At 46.3% G+C, this 20829-nt stretch overlaps 1 protein-coding gene across 1 annotated transcript; it reads left to right on the top strand.

Moving 5' to 3' along the window:
• The first annotated feature begins 1085 nt into the window (after nucleotides 1-1085).
• AMDHD1 (amidohydrolase domain containing 1) lies at nucleotides 1086-16912 on the top strand. Its single transcript, XM_026013088.2, has 9 exons — nucleotides 1086-1349; nucleotides 2739-2845; nucleotides 3896-3960; nucleotides 5277-5554; nucleotides 7846-8071; nucleotides 10443-10567; nucleotides 13892-13985; nucleotides 14791-14951; nucleotides 15828-16912. The coding sequence occupies exons 1-9, from the start codon at nucleotides 1213-1215 to the stop codon at nucleotides 15913-15915; spliced, it is 1281 nt and encodes a 426-aa protein (XP_025868873.2). The 5' UTR covers nucleotides 1086-1212; the 3' UTR covers nucleotides 15916-16912.
• The last annotated feature ends 3917 nt before the right edge of the window (nucleotides 16913-20829 follow it).

The raw sequence follows: 20829 nt of genomic DNA on the forward strand, positions 1-20829 counted from the left end.
CGGGCCGAGCGGATGGGGGGGCGGCGAACGGATTGGGGGGGCGGCGAGCGGGTTAGAGGGGGCGGGGCCGAGCGGGTTGGGGGTGCGGCGAGCGGACTGGAGGGGGCCGGGCCGAGCGGATGGGGGGGCGGCGAACGGATTGGGGGGGCGGCGAGCGGATTGGAGGGGGCGGGGCCGAGCGGATTGGGGGTGCGGCGAGCGGACTGGAGGGGGCCGGGCCGAGCGGATGGGGGGGCGGCGAACGGATTGGGGGGGCGGCGAGCGGATTGGAGGGGGCGGGGCCGAGCGGGTTGGGGGGGCGGGGAGCGGACTGGAGGGGGCCGGGCCGAGCGGATGGGGGGGCGGCGAACGGATTGGGGGGGCGGCGAGCGGATTGGAGGGGGCGGGGCCGAGCGGGTTGGGGGTGCGGCGAGCGGACTGGAGGGGGCCGGGCCGAGCGGATGGGGGGGCGGCGAACGGATTGGGGGGGCGGCGAGCGGATTGGAGGGGGCGGGGCCGAGCGGATGGGGGCGCGGGGAGCGGATTGGGGGTGCGGCGAGCGGACTGGAGGGGGCCGGGCCGAGCGGACTTCCCCCTCCGCGTCCCCCCATCCCCAGATCTTTGGGGCGGGGCCGAACGGACTGGAGGGGGCGGGGCCGAGCGGATGGGGGGGCGGAGCCGAGCGGACTGGAGGGGGCGGGGCCGAGCGGACTGGAGGGGGCGGGGCCGAGCGGATGGGGGGGCGGCGAGCGGACTGGAGGGGGCGGGGCCGAGCGGACAGGAGGGGGCGGGGCCGAGCGGATGGGGGCGCGGGGAGCGGATTGGAGGGGGCGGTGCCGAACGGATTGGGGGGGCGGCGAGCGGATTGGAGGGGGCGGTGCCGAGCGGACTGGAGGGGGCGGGGCCGAGCGGATTGGAGGGGGCGGCGAGCGGACTGGAGGGGGCGGGGCCGAGCGGACTGGAGGGGGCGGGGCCGAGCGGACTGGAGGGGGCGGGGCCGAGCGGATGGGGGGCGGTGAGCGGATTGGAGGGGGCGGCGAGCGGACTGGAGGGGGCGGGGCCGAGCGGATGGGGGGGCGGCGAGCGCGCGCCCCGGCTCCACCCCCGGCCCCACGGTGCCGCCCCCGCCTGCCTCCCCGCGCCCTCCGCCGCCGAGCCCCAGTCCCGCGCGCTGGCCCCGCGGCTCCCTCCGCCCTCCCTCCGGCCGGGGGCCTCCCGGGGACCCGCGGCGCCATGGCGGGCGGCCACCGCCTCCTGCTGGAGAACGCGCGGCAGGTGGTGACGGTGTGCGCCCGCGGCGAGCGCTTCCTGGCGGGGGACGCGCTGCACAGCCTGGCGGTGCTGGAGGGCGCCAGCCTGGTGGTGGGCACGTAAGTGGCCCCTTCCCCGAACTTGTGCGCCGAGGAGGGAACCGGGGAAAAGCTTTCCCGCCGCCGGGGAGCCACCGCGGGCCAGTCCTTCGGGCACCTGTTGCTCCCTACCTTGTGTGACGGCGACCGGCTGTCATTCCGTGGAAAAACGCTCAGGCTGAACCCCCTTCCCCCTCCGCGTCCCCCCATCCCCAGATCTTTGGAAGCAGCGCGTCTGCGGTGGAGTTCTGGGGCTTTACATGTTCACGAAACGCCCTCCCGCCCAACCCCTTGGGTGTGCGGAAAACGTTCAGCTGGTGATGGTTTGGGGGTGGTAGGAAATCAACGATTCAGACACCAGAAAGAGGACATGATCGGTTTGCTTTGTTTGGTTTTGTTTTGTTTTTCATTTAACCCTCCGTGCTTCCCGCTAGAGGTGAGTAAGAGAACAGCGAAGTTCGGGAGGACGAGCCCGCAGTGGGAGTGGGGCTTGGATGCCCCTTGGAATTGCGGCGCCCCAGCTCCCCCGCGGCGCCCTTGCGCAAGGTGCTCTGGCGCTCCTCTGAGGCTGCTTAGGGTTGTGCAACAGCCCAGCTTGTAGGGACCGTGTGTGTTTAATTAACAACGGGATAAAAACATTCCCAGGGTTACTGTTAAAAGTTTGTTAAAAACCAGTTAACAGAGGGCTTCCCCGGATGGCTCAGTGGTTGAGCCTCTGCCTTTGCCTCAGGTCCTGATCCTGGGGTCCTGGGATCGAGTCCCGCATGGGGCTTCCCGCAGGGAGCCTGCTTCTCCCTCTGCGTGTGTCTTTGCCTCTCTCTCTCTGTGTCTCTCGGGAGTAAATATACAAAATCTAAAACAAAACAAAACCCAACCACCCAACAACCAGTTACCGGAACTGCACAGAGGTAGAAATCCAGGGCTGACTGACAGCCCTGCCCTGTGGAGTCCCGAGGCCCTTCTCTCTTGCTCGGTCGTGCACGAGCCTTCCCCACTCCATCATCCAAGAAGACAGCCCCCCATCTCTCCTTTTAGCGTCCGCCTTCCAGACAGTAGGGAATAGGAAGAGAAAACGATCCTATTGGTTAGAGTTTAGTCATGAGTGGGCACCTGGTTGACGGGAAACCCAGAAAGGTAGGTTTCATTCTGGGTGTTCGTGTGTTCAGCTAAAATTTAGGAATCTAGCGCTGCGGGGAGGAGGGAACACTGACCTTGGGGAACAGCTGGCAGTCTCAGTATCTGTGATTTGACTTTTTTTGCTGGCATGTGGCTGGAGGCATTTTTTCCCCCAAAGACGCAGATGCAAGAAGGAGATACAATAAATGTTGACTGATACCCAATATTTGAAATCTTTAGTTTTTCCACAGTATTTCTCCACACTTTAGTAATTATTTCTTGATTTTTCTTCAGGGATGGGTTTATAAAAGCCATTGGTCCTGCTGATGCTATCCAAAAACTGTTTTCTGAAGAAACGTTCGAAGAAAGAATCGACTGTTCTGGGAAATGCATCTTGCCGGGTATTAACCTTTTTTCCAGTAAAACCCTGAAACCAGTTTTAGTAATGTAAAGAGAAAGAGGAGCAGCTTCTTTTAAATAGGGTCTCGAAATAATATTAAAATATAAGAATAGGTACTGTGCATTGAATTTCTACTCTTGAATGCCTAGCTGCTTTACAAATATGGGTTCATCTTGCATCCTTATAACTGCCCTGTAAGGTAAGTATCATTATCTCTATATTACAGATTAGAAAACTCCAGTTTAGGGATGCAGTACCCCACCCAAGATTGCTGGACAGGTAAAGGGCGAGCTGGGAATGAAACCTACTCATTCAGGTCACTTCTTCCCACTGAGATGCTGAAGAGAAACCAGTTGTGTTTAGGTTCAAAGCTGTTGGAAGAATTTTACTAATCTATTTCAAAAAATAGATTAAGAAAAAAAAAAAAAACCTGATGCACTCTGAATAGAGATTCTTGATTTTAATCCAGTCAGAACCCCTAATGAGACATTTAATCCACAAGGTATTTTAAATATTCTGGAAAGACACACTTTACTTGAGCTGTACCTGGATAAACAAACGTTTCACATGATTGCTTATAGTGTCTCTTCAATTAAACTGCATTTCTTTTTTGAAGGAGAATTCATATTTCTGATTTCATATTTTTCCTTCTCAAAGTGCGGAAGGATAGTATTCTGTTTTCGTACCCAGATTATTCCTTGGTGATATAGTCCTTTGTTTTGCTCACATAATAGAGGTGACACCCTGTTTCAAAAGCTTGCTTGGTGAGCACGGACTTAGTGGGCAAAAGGGGCTGTAGGTATTTCTTTAATGGGCATTCTCATCATGCCAGTCGCCCTCCTGCACCAAAGCCTTCTAGACCAGCCATGCAGACAGTATTCTTGTTTCCTTTCTGTTGGAGGAAACCCGCAGACAAATTCTTCTCCTCCACTCTCCTCCAAGATGGTTTACCATCATCTTGCTTTCCCAAGAGTGCTATGGCATCATTGGCCTGCTGTTTAAGGGCTTTCTCTTTCTCAGCTCTAAAGATGATTTGATTCATTGATTACAGGTTTGGTGGATGCACACACACATCCAGTATGGGCTGGTGAAAGAGTTCACGAGTTTGCAATGAAGGTAACTGCAATTAACGATGGCAAGTCAAAATAAGGCACAAGTACAGACAAGGCTTTTTCTAAAGAGTTATTGGCCATCAGGCTTTGCAACTTATATCTACATTTCTTTTTCATGGATATTTTTACTGGCCTGGACTATGCAAAATAAATTGCAACAAAACTAACTTATAACTGTCCAAATATTTATGCTATGCACAGGGCCAGCAATCATTTTAGGTATAATAGTTATCAAAATTTTTTACCTGTAGAATCCTTATGTATGTACCTATGCATGTATATTTTAGAATCATCCCTTTAAAACAGAACTGGGCTGCCTTCTGGAGCCTGGGTGGCCTAGTCTGTTAAGCATCTGACTTCAGTTCAGGTCCTGATCTCAGGGTCCTGGGATGGAGCCCCAGGTAGGCCTCAGCACTCAGCAGGGAGTCTGCCTGTCCTTCTCCCTCTGCCCCTCCCCCTGCTTGCACCTGCTCTCTCTCAAATAAATAAAATCTTACAAACAAAAACAACAACAACAAAAAAAAAAACAGAGGGACGCCTGGGTGGCTCAGCGATTGAGCATCTGCCTTCGGCTCAGGGCATGATCCTGGGATCCAGGACCAAGTCCCACATCGGGCTCTCTGCGGGGAGCCTGCTTCTCCCTCTGCCTGTGTCTCTGCTCCTCTCTCTATTCATTGCTCATGAATAAGTAAACAAATCTTAAAAAAGAAAAGAAAAGAAACTCTGGTAGGGAGACACCAGGCTGGCATACTTCGTTTGTGCCACCCCCCTTGCTACCCAGAGTAACTGGAACCCAGGAAGAGCTTCTTTGCTTGAGTGACAGAGGTCAGGCCCCAAACCCTAGTGGTCAGATACTGAGAGGTGGAAACCCCCCTCCAGGGTCCCCTTAGTGGATATTTGGAATAACTGTAGCAGGGTTCCTGAATTGCTTAAGCTTTGTTTTCTCATAGGTGCCAGGGGCGGACAGAGACTTTGCTGGTATACACTGGGGTCAACCGGGTTGTTAAAATACTGAAATACTTCTGGGCTGGTTGGTAGATCTCTCTGTGGGAGACCCTAAGTGCCCCCCCCATCTCCCATTTCTGCCATCGCAGTCCTTCCTGGGATATTCACCCCTCACCCCGTGCTCCCCACCAGCCGGCACAGTAGGGGCCTCCCTGGCTCAGTACCCCAGCATCCTTTCTGATCTGCTGGTGTCCCTGACATGCCAATTGTTAATCATTTTGGATATCGCCCCCCGGGAGAGGGTGGGGGGAGGCACTGCCGCCCTGCCGGCCACCTCCCGCGTGCGGCCAGCCTAAGGGCGAGCCTTGTGTTCAGCTGGCAGGTGCCACGTACATGGATATCCATCAGGCTGGAGGAGGGATCAACTTCACGGTGGAGCACACGCGCCAAGCCTCGGAGGAGGAGCTGTTCGGCTCCCTCCGGGGGCGGCTGCAGAGCATGGTGCGGGCGGGGACCACGCTGGCGGAGTGCAAGAGCGGATACGGCCTCGACCTGCAGACGGAGCTCAAGATGCTGCGCGTGATCGAGCGCGCCCGCCGGCAGCTGCCCATCGGCATCTCGGCCACGTACTGCGGGGCTCACTCGGTGCCAAAGTAACCTCCGTGCGCCCGGGCTTGACGTGGGGCGTCGAAAATAGAGGAGGGGGGGCAGGTGGCGCCTAAGTGGGGATGCGTTCGCCAGGGCTGGAGGCGCTTTTGGTGCTTGCAGAGTCCAGCAGAAGCCCTTAGAAAGGTGTTCTGATGGATTCTAAGTTATCTCCGCGGGCGGTTTTAGGAAGGCCCCTCGCACCCATCAGTTTGCTAGTCCCTTAAGGACGGGCGAGGAAGAAAAGAAGAGATGCTCAAAACTCGTTTGGTTAATAAAAAGCAATGCCGCCTCATAGATCCTTTAAAATGACATATTACTTTAACGAGTTGCCCAAGGCAGCATAATCACTCTCTAGAGATTAAAAGTAACACCGTGTAGGAGGTAGATCAAATCTTGAGGTCAAGACGACTCAGAATTTTTTTTTTTAAAGATCTTTTATTTATTTATTTATTCATGAGAGACACAGAGAGGCAGAGGGAGAATCAGGCTCCATGCAGGGAGCCTGAGGTGGGCCTGGGACCCTGAGCTGAAGGCGGTGCTAAACCCCTGAGCCACCTGGGCTGCCCTCAGAATGGTTTCTATTTTTGTTCATCTCTTTACTTGTTAAACAGCAAACATGTTTTCTTGTAAATGTGTTTTAGCTTTCCCTTTTATGTAAGAAGTTTCTCCTATATAGCTTTCTTATAGAGAAATCTGTTCCTTTCTGCATCTTATCTGTCCTGGAATTTCTAGACCCAAAGGCCCACAGTTTCAGAATTAAAAGGTCCAAAAGAAATCCAGGACTTGAAAATAAACAGAACAAAGACTTAGTGCAGTTTTGGGTTTTGATAACTAAGATATGTAGGAGCTACCGGCTTACAGAAATTATTTGGAAGTTTAATAACATATTTTTACATTTAGTTTCATGCACTTTGAAAAGTAAGTTTAATGTTAATTTTTTTGCTTATTTTCAGTCAGAGAATAAAAAATGAACATTAAGTTTATTATTGTAAATTCACAAAATTAGGTAGAAAATAAATAAATAATATTTCCAGTGATATTCTTGTACATTTTTAGCATTTATTATTATTAATGCTTAAAACTGCACTAAGACTTTTGGGACATCTGTCTATAGAAAACATTTTTTTTTTTTCTAAACAGAACATAAGGGACACCTGGGTGGGTCAGTGGTTGAGCGTCTGCCTTCAGCTGCTAACCCTGCAGGGAGCCTGCTTCTCCCTCTGCCTATGTCTCTGCCTCTCTCTGTGTCTCTAATGAATAAATAAATAACATCTTTAAAAAATAATAAAAATAAACAGAACATAAGGTGGATGACAGGCAGTGTAACGTGGTAGAGCTGTCCTAGGCTTTAGAGCCATACCAGGCCTGGGTTTGAATCCAGCTTTGCTACTTTCCCACTGGGTGATTTTGAGGGCTTCACTTAACTTTTTTGAACATCTATAAAACAGCTAAATAACACACAATTCTATTTGATTGTCTTGAGAATTAGGAGCAACATATGTAAGTGCCTGTCTCCTCAAAGTTCACCTCTATCTTCCCACCAAAATGGTTTTTGCTGAGCAAGAGACCTCTGTGTGCCAAATACAGGACTAAGGTTTTACAGAAATTTTCTCCATCTGCCAATGAGTCTCTGAGGTCTGCGTCTTGGCCCCCAATGATATAGTCTGAGGCTCAGAGTATGCCAAATGATGGCTACATGATGTGTCTAAAGTTACATAGCCAGCAAGTAGTAGGGCTCTGTGTCCAACTGACTTCAAAAAGCCCAGCTCTTTCTACTCTAAAACTACCCCAGAATTTTAGAGAGAATTTCAGGGTCTCCCACAATCCTCTTTCCCCATGGTTCTAAATGGTGGGACAAGAAGCCTTACTTAGGCGGATGCTTCTAGAAACAGTGTGGAAGAAGGAAAAGGCCGAGTGATCACTAGGACTCAGGTGAGGAACCTGTAGTTGGGTTATTAGGGAAGCATCCGGGATGCTGTCTGAGTGTCCTTGGCAAGAACCTTTTCAGCCAGGTGGCCTTGCTGGCATTCTCGAAGGCAACATGGCTGGGCTTTGAGTCCCTGTGTACAGAGTCATTGCTTATAGAAATCTCGTCAATACCTCTTCTACATCCCAAATGTTACATCTTGAATTGTACCTTTGATTATTTCTCTGCCTTTGTGAGGCTTGAGGTCATTTGCCCACAGTTGGTCAGATTCTTCCAGTGCCAGAAAAGCCTTTCTTCAATGAAAAAAAAATTATTATTGCTATTACTATTATTATATTTTGCCCATATAATCTCATTTTCTTCCCCTAGAGGAAAGACTGCTGTGGAAGCTACTGATGAAATCATCAATAGCCACCTCCCGAAGCTGAAGGAGCTGGGTGCAAGTGGGGAAATCCACGTGGACAACATAGATGTGTTCTGTGAGAAGGGTGTCTTCGATCTCAATTCCACCAGAAGGATTCTTCAAAGTGGAAAAGAGATGGGATTACAGATTAACTTCCACGGGGATGAACTCCACCCAATGAAGGCTGCAGAGGTGTGGTTGACCTTTTGTTTTTCCGTTGTCAACACTCATACTACAGAAGACTTTATTCAGAGGTGGCAGTAGCCTTCTGCAAAGGCAGAAGATGGGGAAATTTGTCTGAACAAGGTGTGGATTGGTCTGGTTGGGCCTCAGAATCCCTGATCTCTGTTAGAAATGTACTTTTTCGCTGGTCGTTTACTTTTTTAATCACCCGCTGGTGGCATTCGTAGAAAAGGAAGTGTTTTTGAGATCTTGTTTATCAAATTTATAACCTCTTTGGGTTGGCACCCAACGCCACACTGGCCAAGTCTACTAATTTCACATGTAGCTTCTAGGGTTTTTCCGTGGCAGTGTCCAGGTGAACGTTGGTAGAGCACACCATTAATAGTCACAGGTTGATCTTCTGATCTTATATCTTGCTCAGATTCATTTATTCATGCTTTCTACAAATACTTGAGTGTGTGCCCTGTGCCAGGCACTGAGAATTCAGCAGTGAATAAGGCAGACAGAACCCCGCAGTCGTGTCTAGATGTCTCTCTAAGCCCTGGAATGAAACAAACAACTGCCCTTGAGGCCTAAAAACAGATGTGAATACTCCACCTGTGTCCCAACCACAACACATCCAATGTGCTCTTAATATCACTTCCAAATCCTGTCCTGTGTTTCCTTCCCGGTGAATGACCCTGTTATCTAGGTATTGCCCAAGCAGGCAACTTGGACATCACTTGTCCCCCGTTCCCCCCCCCACACACACACACATTTCAGTCAACCAGCAAGGCCTCCAGGTTTGCCTCCTGAGTGGGTCTAGATCCGCTTCTCTTCAGCCCACCGCCTAGGTCACACCACCATCAGCTGCTCGCAGCCGGACTCCCCAACAGCTTCTCCACGGGCCCAAGCATGCCCGCACTCTAACCCGTTCCCATAACCCCTTCCCTCAGTGCCTCTGATCTCCCTCTCCATTGCTGCAGACCAGTGAAAGGCTCACTGGGGCTCGCAGGACAAATCCCATACTCCATACCTGTAGCCTTACTGGGATCCAGCTCTTGCTTTCCTTCTCTCTCTCTCTCTCTCTCTCTCTCTCTCTCCTTCTCTCTTTCTTTCTCTCCTCCCCCTTTTACTTCCATTGCCCTCTTTACCATGAGCCAGCACAAATAGTTTTAGTACGCCTGATACCCCACGCCTCTGGACATGCTTTCTCTAATCCGAATACCCCTTGACTGACTAACTCTAACTCCCCATCCCCCCATTTTCCATCTCAGCTACTGCTCCTCTGGGATCCTTTCCAAACCTCTCCAAGAAGGAGCTGTCGTCCCTCCTTGTGCTTGTCCCCCTGTGGTCAGATCCCTACTGCACTGTAAACAAACAGGCTGAGGATGTACCCATGGCTTCACAGCCCTGTTCCTGGAGGTTAGCATTATGCCCAGCATACAGCTGGCCGTTAGTGAGTAAATATTTGGTGAATGTTTGTTGAATGAATGTGAACTAGGTGGTCAGCAAGCTACTTTGGGTTGTAGAGAGTGAACTGGTGAATTAAACAGAGGTCAATACCTGGGATCAAACCAAACTGAGTTTGGGCAAGTGAAGGTAACTCCAAGGTTAGAAGGAAGCTCTGCCTGGGGAGCAGAGCTTGTCTTTGGTGCATCTGCCTCCCCAGAGCCCCAGACCTAGAATGCTCTGAGACCTGAGCTAGCTGCTGACGAGAGGCCAGCCCTCTCCTGCCCTGGTGTGGGCATTGCTGCCTCCCTGGGCCACAGCGTAATGTCAAAAATGAGTTTCCTTTCCTTTCCTTGGAGTGCTTAACATATCACCTTACAGGCTGGGGCACTGTGTGCATGTGTGTTTGCGTGTGTGTGTGTACACGTGTCAAGCTGAGAAGAAACCCACTCGAATGCCATGTTCTCATTATCATTATAGCATTACCTCCACCTAGTTTTCTTCTAACCATTCTAACTTTTTATCTGGAGAGAAATCAAGCTCCAGCAGATATTCTCAAGTTAGATGTATAATTTCACATTTTTAAAGTTTGTTTTCTTAACTGATCTGTTTCTGCTGAGTGCAATGGCACCGCAGCATACCTTTCCTTATTGTGTTTTGAATGATGCTGTAAGAGTCAGATTTTATTACCAATATCACTCTGCTTGAAGAACATCCGTAAGCCCTTGGATTCGAGAATAGTTTTGGAAGTAGCACACTAGCTATTTTTCAAATGAATGTCCGTCATGAACCTTTTACCCGTTTGGGGGCTTGTGCTTGTGAGAAGCAGTTGCCAAGACATTTTAGTAGCAGAGCGCTGTTTATATTTTGCAGGGAAAAAATGTTCTGGCATTTTATTGATTGTTGTTGCTGCTGGTGAAAGCTTTCTCTCTCTGCCCGTTTTGCTTAGCTCGGGGCTGAGCTGGGAGCCCTGGCAGTCAGTCACCTGGAAGAAGCGAGTGATGAAGGCATCGCTGCCATGGCAACGGCCAGGTGCTCGGCCATCCTTCTGCCCACCACGGCCTACATGCTGAGGTGAGCTATTCGGGCAGGTGCAGGCATGAGGACACAGGTCCAGATGCCTACATCTTATTTCAGTGCCATTCCAAATTCCTTACAAATGCAGATCATGGAAGATACCAACTCTGGAGTGAGGTATCCTGATGAAAGAGCTTAGACCAAATGGCCTTTCTGTGGCAGGGTTATTTGGGAAGAGTGGAGCTTTCTCTTTCTTCCCCCCAACCCCCCACCATGTTGAGAATGTTCTAAATAAAAATTCAATGTGCGTTATGTTTATAACTATAAAATAATGAAGTATGCTTTCTGCTTTAAAAAACATGCATCAGATGTTAGAGAGGTCTGGCAGTGTTCAGAATCTGAAGGAGCTGTTGTGTAAGAGGATGCAAGTGGGTACCACAGTCCTCACAGATCCCCAGGGGTGGGAGGAAAGGGGAGATATCTAAGTGTATTTTGTGAAATCTCCCCAAGAATTTTGCTGTTTGTCCTCTAAGGATTGAATATGCCTAGTCTGTAGTGCATCTCTACGGCTGCTGTTGGAGAAATCAGCGTCTGGAGGTGGGTTTGGATGTCATCACCAGGGGGCGCTACCTAGCACCTCATAGGTGGCCAGAAATAATATCCCACAGCCCGCAGAACCACCTCCCACCGCAAAGAATTATCTTGTCTAAGAATTACACACCTACAATTATGAATTATGCCAAGGTTGAGACACTGCCTTAGGGATTGAAAAGCCAGGCAGGCTTTGAGTAATTTCTATTAATTTGTTTGAGAGTGAGTGAGGGCGCTCCCATGTGCATATGAGCTGGGGGAGGGACAGAGGGAGAGAAAGAATCTAAAGATTCTTCACACTTGACAGAGGGCTCGATCTCTTGACCATGAGATCATGACCTGACCAAAATCAAGAATGGATGCCTAACAGACCAAGCCACCTTGGCTCCCTTCGAGTAACTTTTATAGGAGAGAAGAGAGGAATACTGCAGTATTTTTCTCAAATATATTATGATGTTATACATATATGTGTATTATTACTGTTCTCTTAATTTAAAGAGTAGATATAATGTAGATTGCATCCAGGAAATATCAATCAATAACCATTCTTGGTATCTTGGCATTTCCAACAAGTCTCAGCAGTCATCAATCAGTACTTAATCTGGTTAATTTTCCATCAGCCAAGGGATAAATTTTACAAAAAAAAAAAGGTTCTTCCTTTACCTCACCTTGAATCTCTTAAAGATGGAGCGAAAATCTGAGAATTGCACTGTGAAGGGCAACTCAGCAAGAGAAGTCTGAGCTCTGTCCCTATGCCAGAGGCGGCTGCCATCTGTGGTAACCGCAAGATGGGCTGACCATACAGTCTGGAGAAAGCCACACTTTTTCTCTCTGGCTTCTCTGGTCCAGTATTTTTCTGATATCTCCAACGGGAGCAACCTGCAGGACTCCCTGCCGTGCCCTAAATTTCTCCACTCTCATTTCCAGAGTAACAGTTGCCTTATGCCACTTCCTTTAATCATTATTTTATGCACCTTTTGTAAACTGTTTTAAGTTTATTCAGGATACATTCACCTCAGTTTTTCTGGAACTCCCTTGATACTTCTACAGTCTCATTTTTTCCCCTCTTTATTTCTGGAAGGGGAGGGGAGGCCATCAGCATGAACTGTGAGGGTTGCTGGGTGGCTCGGTGGGTTAAGCAGCTGCCTTTAGCTCAGGGCATGATCTCAGGGTCCTGGGATGAGCCCAATATGGGTTCCTTGCTCAGCGGGGAATCTGCTTCTCCCTCTCCTCCCCTCTTATGCTCTTTCTCTCAAATAAATAAATAAATAAAATCTTTAAAAAAATAAAAAAGAGAATGAACTGTGGGGAAATTTTAAGCTCTACCTTTCCTCACTCTCCTCTCTGCTTCACCCACCTCCTCTCATACATTATCCCATGTTATCCAGTGTTGAGGAACATTATCTTAGGTAGTCCTGCAAATTGTCAATCATAGACTATGAATGTTTCATAGAATGTTTTCATAGAATGTTTCATATGAATGACCTAGAAACCTGTAGGCTCTCAGACAACTGATTTTATCTATTCCCCTCCCCACAACACTGTGAGCCTTGAATAAACACTAACATAGTTTCTGACAGCTCAAGGCTGTATGCCTAGGATGCCCCCTTAAAGGGAACACCTGCCTGAGAAAGCTCAACCTGCTAGTAGCAGGGGAATTTACTGTTTGTTCCAGCAAAACCAGGTGATAGGCAGATAGGCCCCTGGACTTCCTCTTAGAGCAGTCACTTTACAAAGTTTGCAAGTGTAAATCCTTTTTCTGTTCCTTTGAGATATAAATCTTCTACCACCCAGGATTGTCTTCTTAAAGACCTGCCCCTTCTTCCTCCCAACTTTTTTATTCTTTCTTTGAAACACCCAATTAAGGATGCCTGGGTGGCTCAGTGGTTGAGCATCTGCCTTCAGCCCAGGGCATGATCCTGGAGTCCCAGGATCAAGTCCCACGTCAGGCTCCCTGCATGGAGCCTGCTTCTCCCTCGGCCTATGTCTCTACCTATCTCTCTCTCTCTCTGTATCTCTCATGAATAAATAAAATCTTAAAACAACAACAACACAACATCCAGTTACCACTGTACAAATCAAAACAGAGTCTAGTCTACACTGGACTCTTTCCCCTTTTGCAATAAACTATACAGTCTGTCTTCACCACTTTAGCCAGTGTTTGGTTCAGTTTTTCTCTGACATAACTTTTGAGTCATGTCCTAAAGAATAATATTTTGCCAAGGAGATCAAAGAGACTTGCAACCCAGGAAGAAGCACAGACATTTTGTATATTAGATTCTTGGGCCTTTAAGATTTTAAAGGGCCGACAAAAAAATGTTTGAGACCCCTCTCCACCCAAGGAGAGGGAGAGACATGAATTTTTTAAAATTGCAAAATGGAAAAAAATAAAAAAATAAAAAAATAAAATTGCAAAATGGAAGTTAATAAAAATAGCATTATTTTCCACCCCATTGTTTATATTTAGGAGTCAAAAAAAGTCTGTTACACTTAAAGAAAATTTTAAGTCATATTTTTCTTCCTTAGCAAGAATCTCTGAATGTATGTAAAGATTGCCAAAATTAAAGAAATTAGTCACAGCCAAGTCATTTCAAAAGCAGAATGATAAAATTCAAGAATCCCAGGGTTCCACCTGGCCTCACCACTGAACACTTAACCTTGAGTTTGTTTCTTCCTCCAGAACACACGGGGGTTGGATAGCTTAGGTCTGTTTCTATTCTGAACATCTCGTCTGCAGAAGTTCTACTTCCAGAGACTGACATCTTCCTTTTTTTTGCCCCCTCCTCTTAGATTGAAGCAACCTCGTGCTAGGAAGATGTTAGATGAAGGAGTCATAGTTGCTCTGGGCAGCGATTTCAACCCTAACGCATATTGCTTTTCAATGGTAACTATTTTTAATGTGCCTTTCCGAGCAAAGAATCAGTCTTCTACCATGTGTATAAATGATTTAAAAATAGTTCACTGCTGGGGATCCCTGGGTGGCGCAGCGGTTTGGCGCCTGCCTTTGGCCCAGGGCGCGATCCTGGAGACCCGGGATCGAATCCCACATCAGGCTCCCAGTGCATGGAGCCTGCTTCTCCCTCCGCCTGTGTCCCTGCCTCTCTCTCTCTCTCTCTCTGTGACTATCATAAATAAATAAAAAATTAAAAAAAAAACTTAAAAAAAAAATAGTTCACTGTTAAAATGTACCAAAGATCTAAGAAAATATTTTCCTGTGAAACAAAAAAAAAGTGTAGACAGCAGGGTAAATTGGGTATGTCTGTGCCACATGGATGCCTCTAGGCATAGAGAGAGGAGAGAAAGTTCTATCTGCATAATTTTTTGATTCAGCCTTGGGCATTGTGGTTTGATGATAATTTACTACCATCTTGGAGGAGAGCACAAGCTCAAAGAAGTTTTAGTAAATAAGTATGTAGGGGGGCTTTCATCTTACATAGTGAGTGGTCTTGAAAAGTTGTAAATAAATACTCAATACATGGGTGTCAGGGGGGCTAGGGTGTGATCTCTGTAACAAAGGAATCTTTTCCAAAGCGTAAGAATCTTTATATGTAAATTAAAATGTTATACCAGTTTAGCTAGTTCATCCCACACAGTAAATTTCCATTATTGGTTGCGCCGTGTTGAGAAATGTCCTAGGGAGCGGTTGCCATCTTGTGACTTTCCTCTAACACTCTTCTTTTCTGCCTCAGCCAGTGGTCATGCACCTGGCTTGTGTGAACATGAGAATGTCCATGCCTGAAGCCTTGGCGGCTGCCACCATCAATGCAGCTTATGCTCTGGGAAAATCTCACACACACGGATCCCTGGAAGTGGGCAAACAGGGAGATCTCATTGTCATCAATGCGGCCAGGTGAATGACCTCTCAACCGAGCTATTTTACTTTATGCCCCTCGTAACATGTGGATTGGGTTTAAATGCCTTTCCTGCTCATTATTAGCATCAGGCTCTGTGTAGGCTCAGAAGCTCCCCAATCTCCTTCATTATCATCCCTGTCCAACCAGAAAGTCTCCCTACAGGTCATAGACCAAACAGGGTAGATAGACCCCCTTGTCTAGTCTCATTATCTGCCTTACACCTGTCATAGCTCTCCAGGTTTTTCTTCTGTTTACCTGGACTTTGGACTTGTGCCCCCGGCTTGCATTCTTGTTTTTCTGCTGGAGTTCTGACCTACAGCTTGTGTTAAGCCATGGGTGTTCCAACTCCAGCTGGTCACCCTGCTTCTGATTCATCACCTCTCTGGCTTCCCCTACCAGATCCCCAAAGCCTCACTTCAGTTTTCTTGGCCCTGGGTTCATATTGCTTACCCACGGTCTGTTATCAACTGCGCTTCCAATGTAACAATTTGAGTCTTATTTTCCTAAATCTTGAAGTTGTAAATCCTTGACTCTAGCAAGCCTATTGCACTCCTTGGTCCTCAAGTTCAACTGAAGAAAAGCAACTCTGTAATTCTACTCTTCACTCTCTCTATTGAAAATAATGCTGATATCACCTTTCGTATATCACTTAATCGGATCAAATATTTTAAGGTCAAATACTTAAATAATACCATTGAACAATATTTAAGTCATAGACTAGTTATCATAGTAATCTACTATTTTTTTAAAAGCCCAAATATCGATGACAAGGTATAAAGACATTTCTAGAGAATGTATTTCTAAATTAGCATTTATTGACAAAGTGATGATTTTGACCTGTATGCATTAAAGTGTGTTTGATTTCTTTCTAGATGGGAGCATTTGATTTACCAGTTTGGAGGCCATCATGAATTAATTGAATATGTTGTAGTTAAAGGAAAAGTCATCTATAAAAAATGAAAGATCTGAAAGAAAATAGAAGACTCTGTGACAGTATAAGTCAACGCAGTTGCAGTAAAAGCTAAAACACCCTAGTGATTTACCAGTGTGATGTCACTTAAATATATTTCAGTACTTTGTTAATCCACTTGAAAAAAAATCAAGTCATTAATTTCTTTTAATTTAACATGTGCACCTGGACATATTAACAGGTAAATCAAATGGATCATGATCTTAGAACATTAAATCACTTCACAGAGATTTGTTACAAATATTTTGGAGATTAATATGATGGAGTATCGTCAAATGCCTTCATTGGGGAAAAGCAGATTGGCAGTTAGGTAGACATGGCTTGAAATTGCCATTTTGTTTCTGCTTTTCAAATTTCAGTCTTTAAACTACATTTTGTGAAAATTAGTGTGGTGAGAAATCCAAGTGATATGCCCCAAACTAAGCAAATGTAGCCTTCTATGATAAGCAGCTAGATGGTCCTTTCCCCCACACATTGTCTCTCTAAAAGCTCTTTGAATGCATGAGTGTCCCCTGAGAGAGGGTGTCCTTCTATTCCTAATCTCTGCTCTAACAATAGAGCTTCACAGCACAGTTCAAGACTCATTTTACATGTGGGTACAGGGGCCTTCCTAGAATGGATGCATTTGGACCAAATCCAATAATGTAATTTTCAAAAATCATTTTTAATTTTTTGATTATTCACACACATTACAAATAAAAACAAAATTTTTATAGTTCTTAATAAATATTTGTTGTCACTATTATTGTTGTTTCTAGCCCTGTAAGTAGATCGGTAGTATTACCTATTATAGTTTTTTAGGAAATGAACAATATAAATACGTGTTTCTAAAACCATATGAGTTTACTTGAAATCTTTTTAAATGTTTAGACATCCTTATAATCACAACTGCATTATTAAACTTTATCCTATTTATGAATAATTTGAGAAGTAAAGATTAATCAAATTATCACCCATTACATACTAATAAAGGCTGAATCAATGAGGCTTTACTGTATTCCATTTAAATAAAATCAAAATATTCCTTGTTGGGAGGTTATGGGTAACAATACACAATGCTGTCATTACCTAGTAGCTTGGGATCATTGGAGCATTGTCCCTCATATACTTGGGGGAGTCTTGAGGGAATGTGGGAGCGGCTTGGTCACCATGGGTGATGCCTCCCCTGTAACCAAACACCTACTCAACAGTAGGAATTTGGGATGCAGACAATAGATATAAAGGCTAAAATTAAATACTAGGTATGTTTAAACATAGAAGTCTATCTTGATACCTATGGAATAAGAAGGTAAAGTGCACCCTACTCTCTCTAGGAGACATTCATTTTAAACAAATAGCATTAATGTCTTTTCTAAGTGAAAGCAGAAGAGGATACCCATCCAGAACTGCCTTAGTCCTCCCAGGCCAGTGTCCTGTAACCCCTTGTAAATTGGGAGCTTGCTGGAAATGAGAACCATGGCCCCACCCCAGACCTGCTGAATCAGAATCTGTGTCTTAACCAGCTGCTGGGTTATTGTACACCTGTTAAAGTCTGAGAAGTGCTGCAGCGTAGGCCCTAGCCATACTGGCTTTCACACTGTGCCTCAAAACACAGTTTGTTTTTGCTGTTCCGGGTCTTGCAGCACTGTTCCTTTTGCCTAGATGGTTTTCCTGCTCTTCTCTATTTGGGAAATCAGAGCTAGTCTCTCCCCACCCTTACTGCACACCCATTGTCCATGCTGGCCTTAATAGCACTGTGATTTAACTCTTTCCCTTTAGAATGTAAGGAGGTAGAGGGCAACTACCACCTCATGCCCTGGATCTAGTATGGTGACTGGTTCATAGCAGGTGATCAATAAATGAATTTTTATGCTGATAAAAATTCACTGATAGTCACAGTGAAAATTACTTAATTAAAACATACTAAGTATGCCAACCCAGGAATTCATGTTAAGGAAAATACTTGTTTTGTGGATTGGAAAGAGCATATGAATTCCTTAATATAATGCCAAAGAATGATGCTTATGGGGGAGTAAATTGTAAAAGTAAAACCAAAGACAGTTCCATGGTTGAGTGGAGAGGCGGCTACCATTCTTAGCTTTGGAGTCTGGAAGGATTTTGATGAGAGAGAAAAGCTCCAAGATGGAACATTATGAAGTGTTTAGAAGACAGGCGATGAGCTCTCCTAGCTCCTTGGGGATCTAGGGCCAGCTCAGAATTCACAGGGCTTTGGAACATCACTAGTAGGAACCTCATTCTTAGGGTCAGGAAAAGCCACTGAAATTTTTGAAACCAGTTAGAACCAGGAGAAGACTATTGTAGAAAAAAATTAATCTGGTTTTAGTGTACACAGTAGGTATTCAAACATTTGTTGTATGATCATACTCTAGCAAGATACCTTGAACTAGTCCTAGAGGGGAGAGAGTAGGAGGTATCAGGTGCTAGAGGTTCAGGTGGAAAGCTCTCACAGTGAGCAGTGAGATGGGAAAACTCCTACTCTGTGTTCCACATTGGGCTAGGTCAATGTTTCTTTTGTCAATCTTTTAAAGTTATCAGGCCACCAGCCCCCTGGAGAAAAATTAAATTTCTCCCTAAGGAATAAGATTTTGTCAGATAGGGTTGAGCTTTAGAAGACCCCAAATCATCACAATATGCAAGTTCTTCTACAACCCGAGAGCCAATTTTTGCCTTAGTGTGTGCAATATCACCCGTACTGAATTGAGGGCACACACACCAGATGCCATGGGAGAAAGGCAAGGCAACGTGCTATGCTGGAGGAAATGCACATCAGGGACTTGACATCTAGGCTTTGATTTCTTCTTGAACTCTTTTTTTTTTTAATTTTTATTTATTATTTATGATAGTCACACACACACAGAGAGAGACAGAGACACAGGCAGAGGGAGAAGCAGGCTCCATGCACCAGGAGCCTAACGTGGGATTCGATCCCGGGTCTCCAGGATCGCGCCCTGGGCCAAAGGCAGGTGCCAAACCACTGTGCCACCCAGGGATCCCTCTTCTTGAACTCTTTATCTGTAGAGGTTGGATTCCCTCCATCTCTGAAATTCTGGTTCTAGAATGAGGCCTGCTTTCAGGGAATTCACAATCCAATTAGGCTTGTAAGACTGACATCAAAGAGTCAAAGCCAGAGTGTATTGAGAGCTGGTTCTCCTAAACGGAACTCTGGTGAAATACATACTTTTAAAATTTAAATTGGTTTTGCCAGATATCTCCGAAAGCATGAGTGTCTTGATCTTTATTACAGTGAGCAGTGAAAGGATAAAGTCAATGGTAGCTTCTTAGATTTTTATGCGGTGGAAAGTTATTCTGAAATGTGAGGGCAGATATTTTCCAAGTGGTTCTACTGCAGTTGCTTCAGACATCAGGAACCTGGCACCCAGATGGTAGAAACCACCAATGAGCCACGGCAATCCTCGAGATCTGAGGTATTCTGTGCTGGTTTTGTTTCCCCTACTGTACCATTAGCATGAGTTCTCAAGCTCTTGATCTGGCCTCCCAACCTTGCCATCTTATTGTTTGCACATTGCTACTGTTTGTTTAATCCTCTGGCCCCCCTGCCTACCTAGGCTATAAGCTGTGAGGGCAAAGACCAGGGCCATCTTGGTCACCGTTTGGTTAATGATAGAAATAGACCAAACATTGAATTGGTTTCCTGGCATAGATGTCTTCTGACACTGACATTTGGCTCATATTTCTCCTTTTTCCTACCTTCTCCCTCTGACTACCATCACTCAAAAACCAGCTCAGTCACTTCTTCTAGGAAGCCTCTCTGATGACTCAAAGGTGCTGTGCTTATACTGTGCTTTTCTCTAGGACACACACTTGGCACAGTAATGGCCATTGCATGTTCCCAACTAGATGGAAAGTCTTTGACTACAGGACTACATGCAATATTGATGTACCATATAGCCCAGTACAGTACCTCAGAAACAGCTGTGGATGCTAACAGATTTCAAAATCTGACCAAAACAGACTTGTAAAAATAAGGAGGTATATCAGCTCACCCTTGGAAATTCATCAGGACAGGCTTCAGGACTGGTTTTTCCAGTAGCTCAATAATACTGAAGACTCAGATTCCTCCCTTCCCTCTGTTTTGTCATCCAGTGTTGGCATCGCCCCAAGGCCAAATTCCCCAATGGGTTGGGCTGGCTGTCAACAGCCCTAGGTGCTCTGTGCCTCCTCCTTATTGTCAAATGGGTGAATGAGAAAGCCTGGCTACTGTGGCTCTCAGGAGAAAAAAGCATTTCCTCAAAGCCTCCAATAAAATTCATCTCTGTTTCATTGGCCCACATTGCAACCTCGGCCTTTTTTTTTTTTTTTTTTTTTTAAAGATTTTTATTTATTCGGGCAGCCCAGGTGGCGCAGTGGTTTAGGGTTTAGCACCGCCTGCAGCCCAGGGCGTGATCCTGGAGATCCGGGATCGAGTCCCACGTCGGGCTCCCTGCATGGAGCCTGCTCCTCCCTCTGCCTGTGTCTCTGCCTCCCTCTCTCCCGCTCTGTATCTCTCATGAGTAAATAAAATCTTAAATATATATATATATTTTGTATTTATTCATGAGAGGCCCAAACACAGGCAGAAGGAGAAGCAGGCTCACAGGGAACCTGATGTGGGACTCAATCCCAGGTCTCCAAGATCACACCCTGAGCTGAAGGCAGCGCTAAACCACTGAGCCACCCGGGCTGCCCTGCAATCTTAGCCATTTCTTGAACTAATCACTAAGCAAAAGGAATGTGACACCTTGTGACTAACCAGGCCTATGCTGTGGGGCTGAAACACATTTCTTGGCTTTGATTTTTGATATGTTTTTAATGTTTACATTTAACAAAATAATACCTTTAACCAAAGTAACCCCCAAAATGCAAAATGATCATGCTATTCATGAGATAATCAGAAGGTTTAATGA

Source organism: Vulpes vulpes, chromosome 10, assembly GCF_048418805.1.
Source record: "Vulpes vulpes isolate BD-2025 chromosome 10, VulVul3, whole genome shotgun sequence".
NCBI classification, from domain to species: domain Eukaryota; kingdom Metazoa; phylum Chordata; class Mammalia; order Carnivora; family Canidae; genus Vulpes; species Vulpes vulpes.

What these genes read in the sequence shown, in the direction of transcription:
- AMDHD1 (XM_026013088.2), top strand. Translation starts at nt 1,213, where the DNA reads ATGGCGGGCGGCCACCGCCTCCTGCTGGAGAACGCGCGGCAGGTGGTG. An exon ending in GGGGCTCACTCGGTGCCAAA is followed by an intron (nt 5,555 to 7,845) that starts GTAACCTCCGTG and finishes TTCTTCCCCTAG; the next exon opens with AGGAAAGACTGCTGTGGAAG. An exon ending in ACCCAATGAAGGCTGCAGAG is followed by an intron (nt 8,072 to 10,442) that starts GTGTGGTTGACC and finishes CGTTTTGCTTAG; the next exon opens with CTCGGGGCTGAGCTGGGAGC.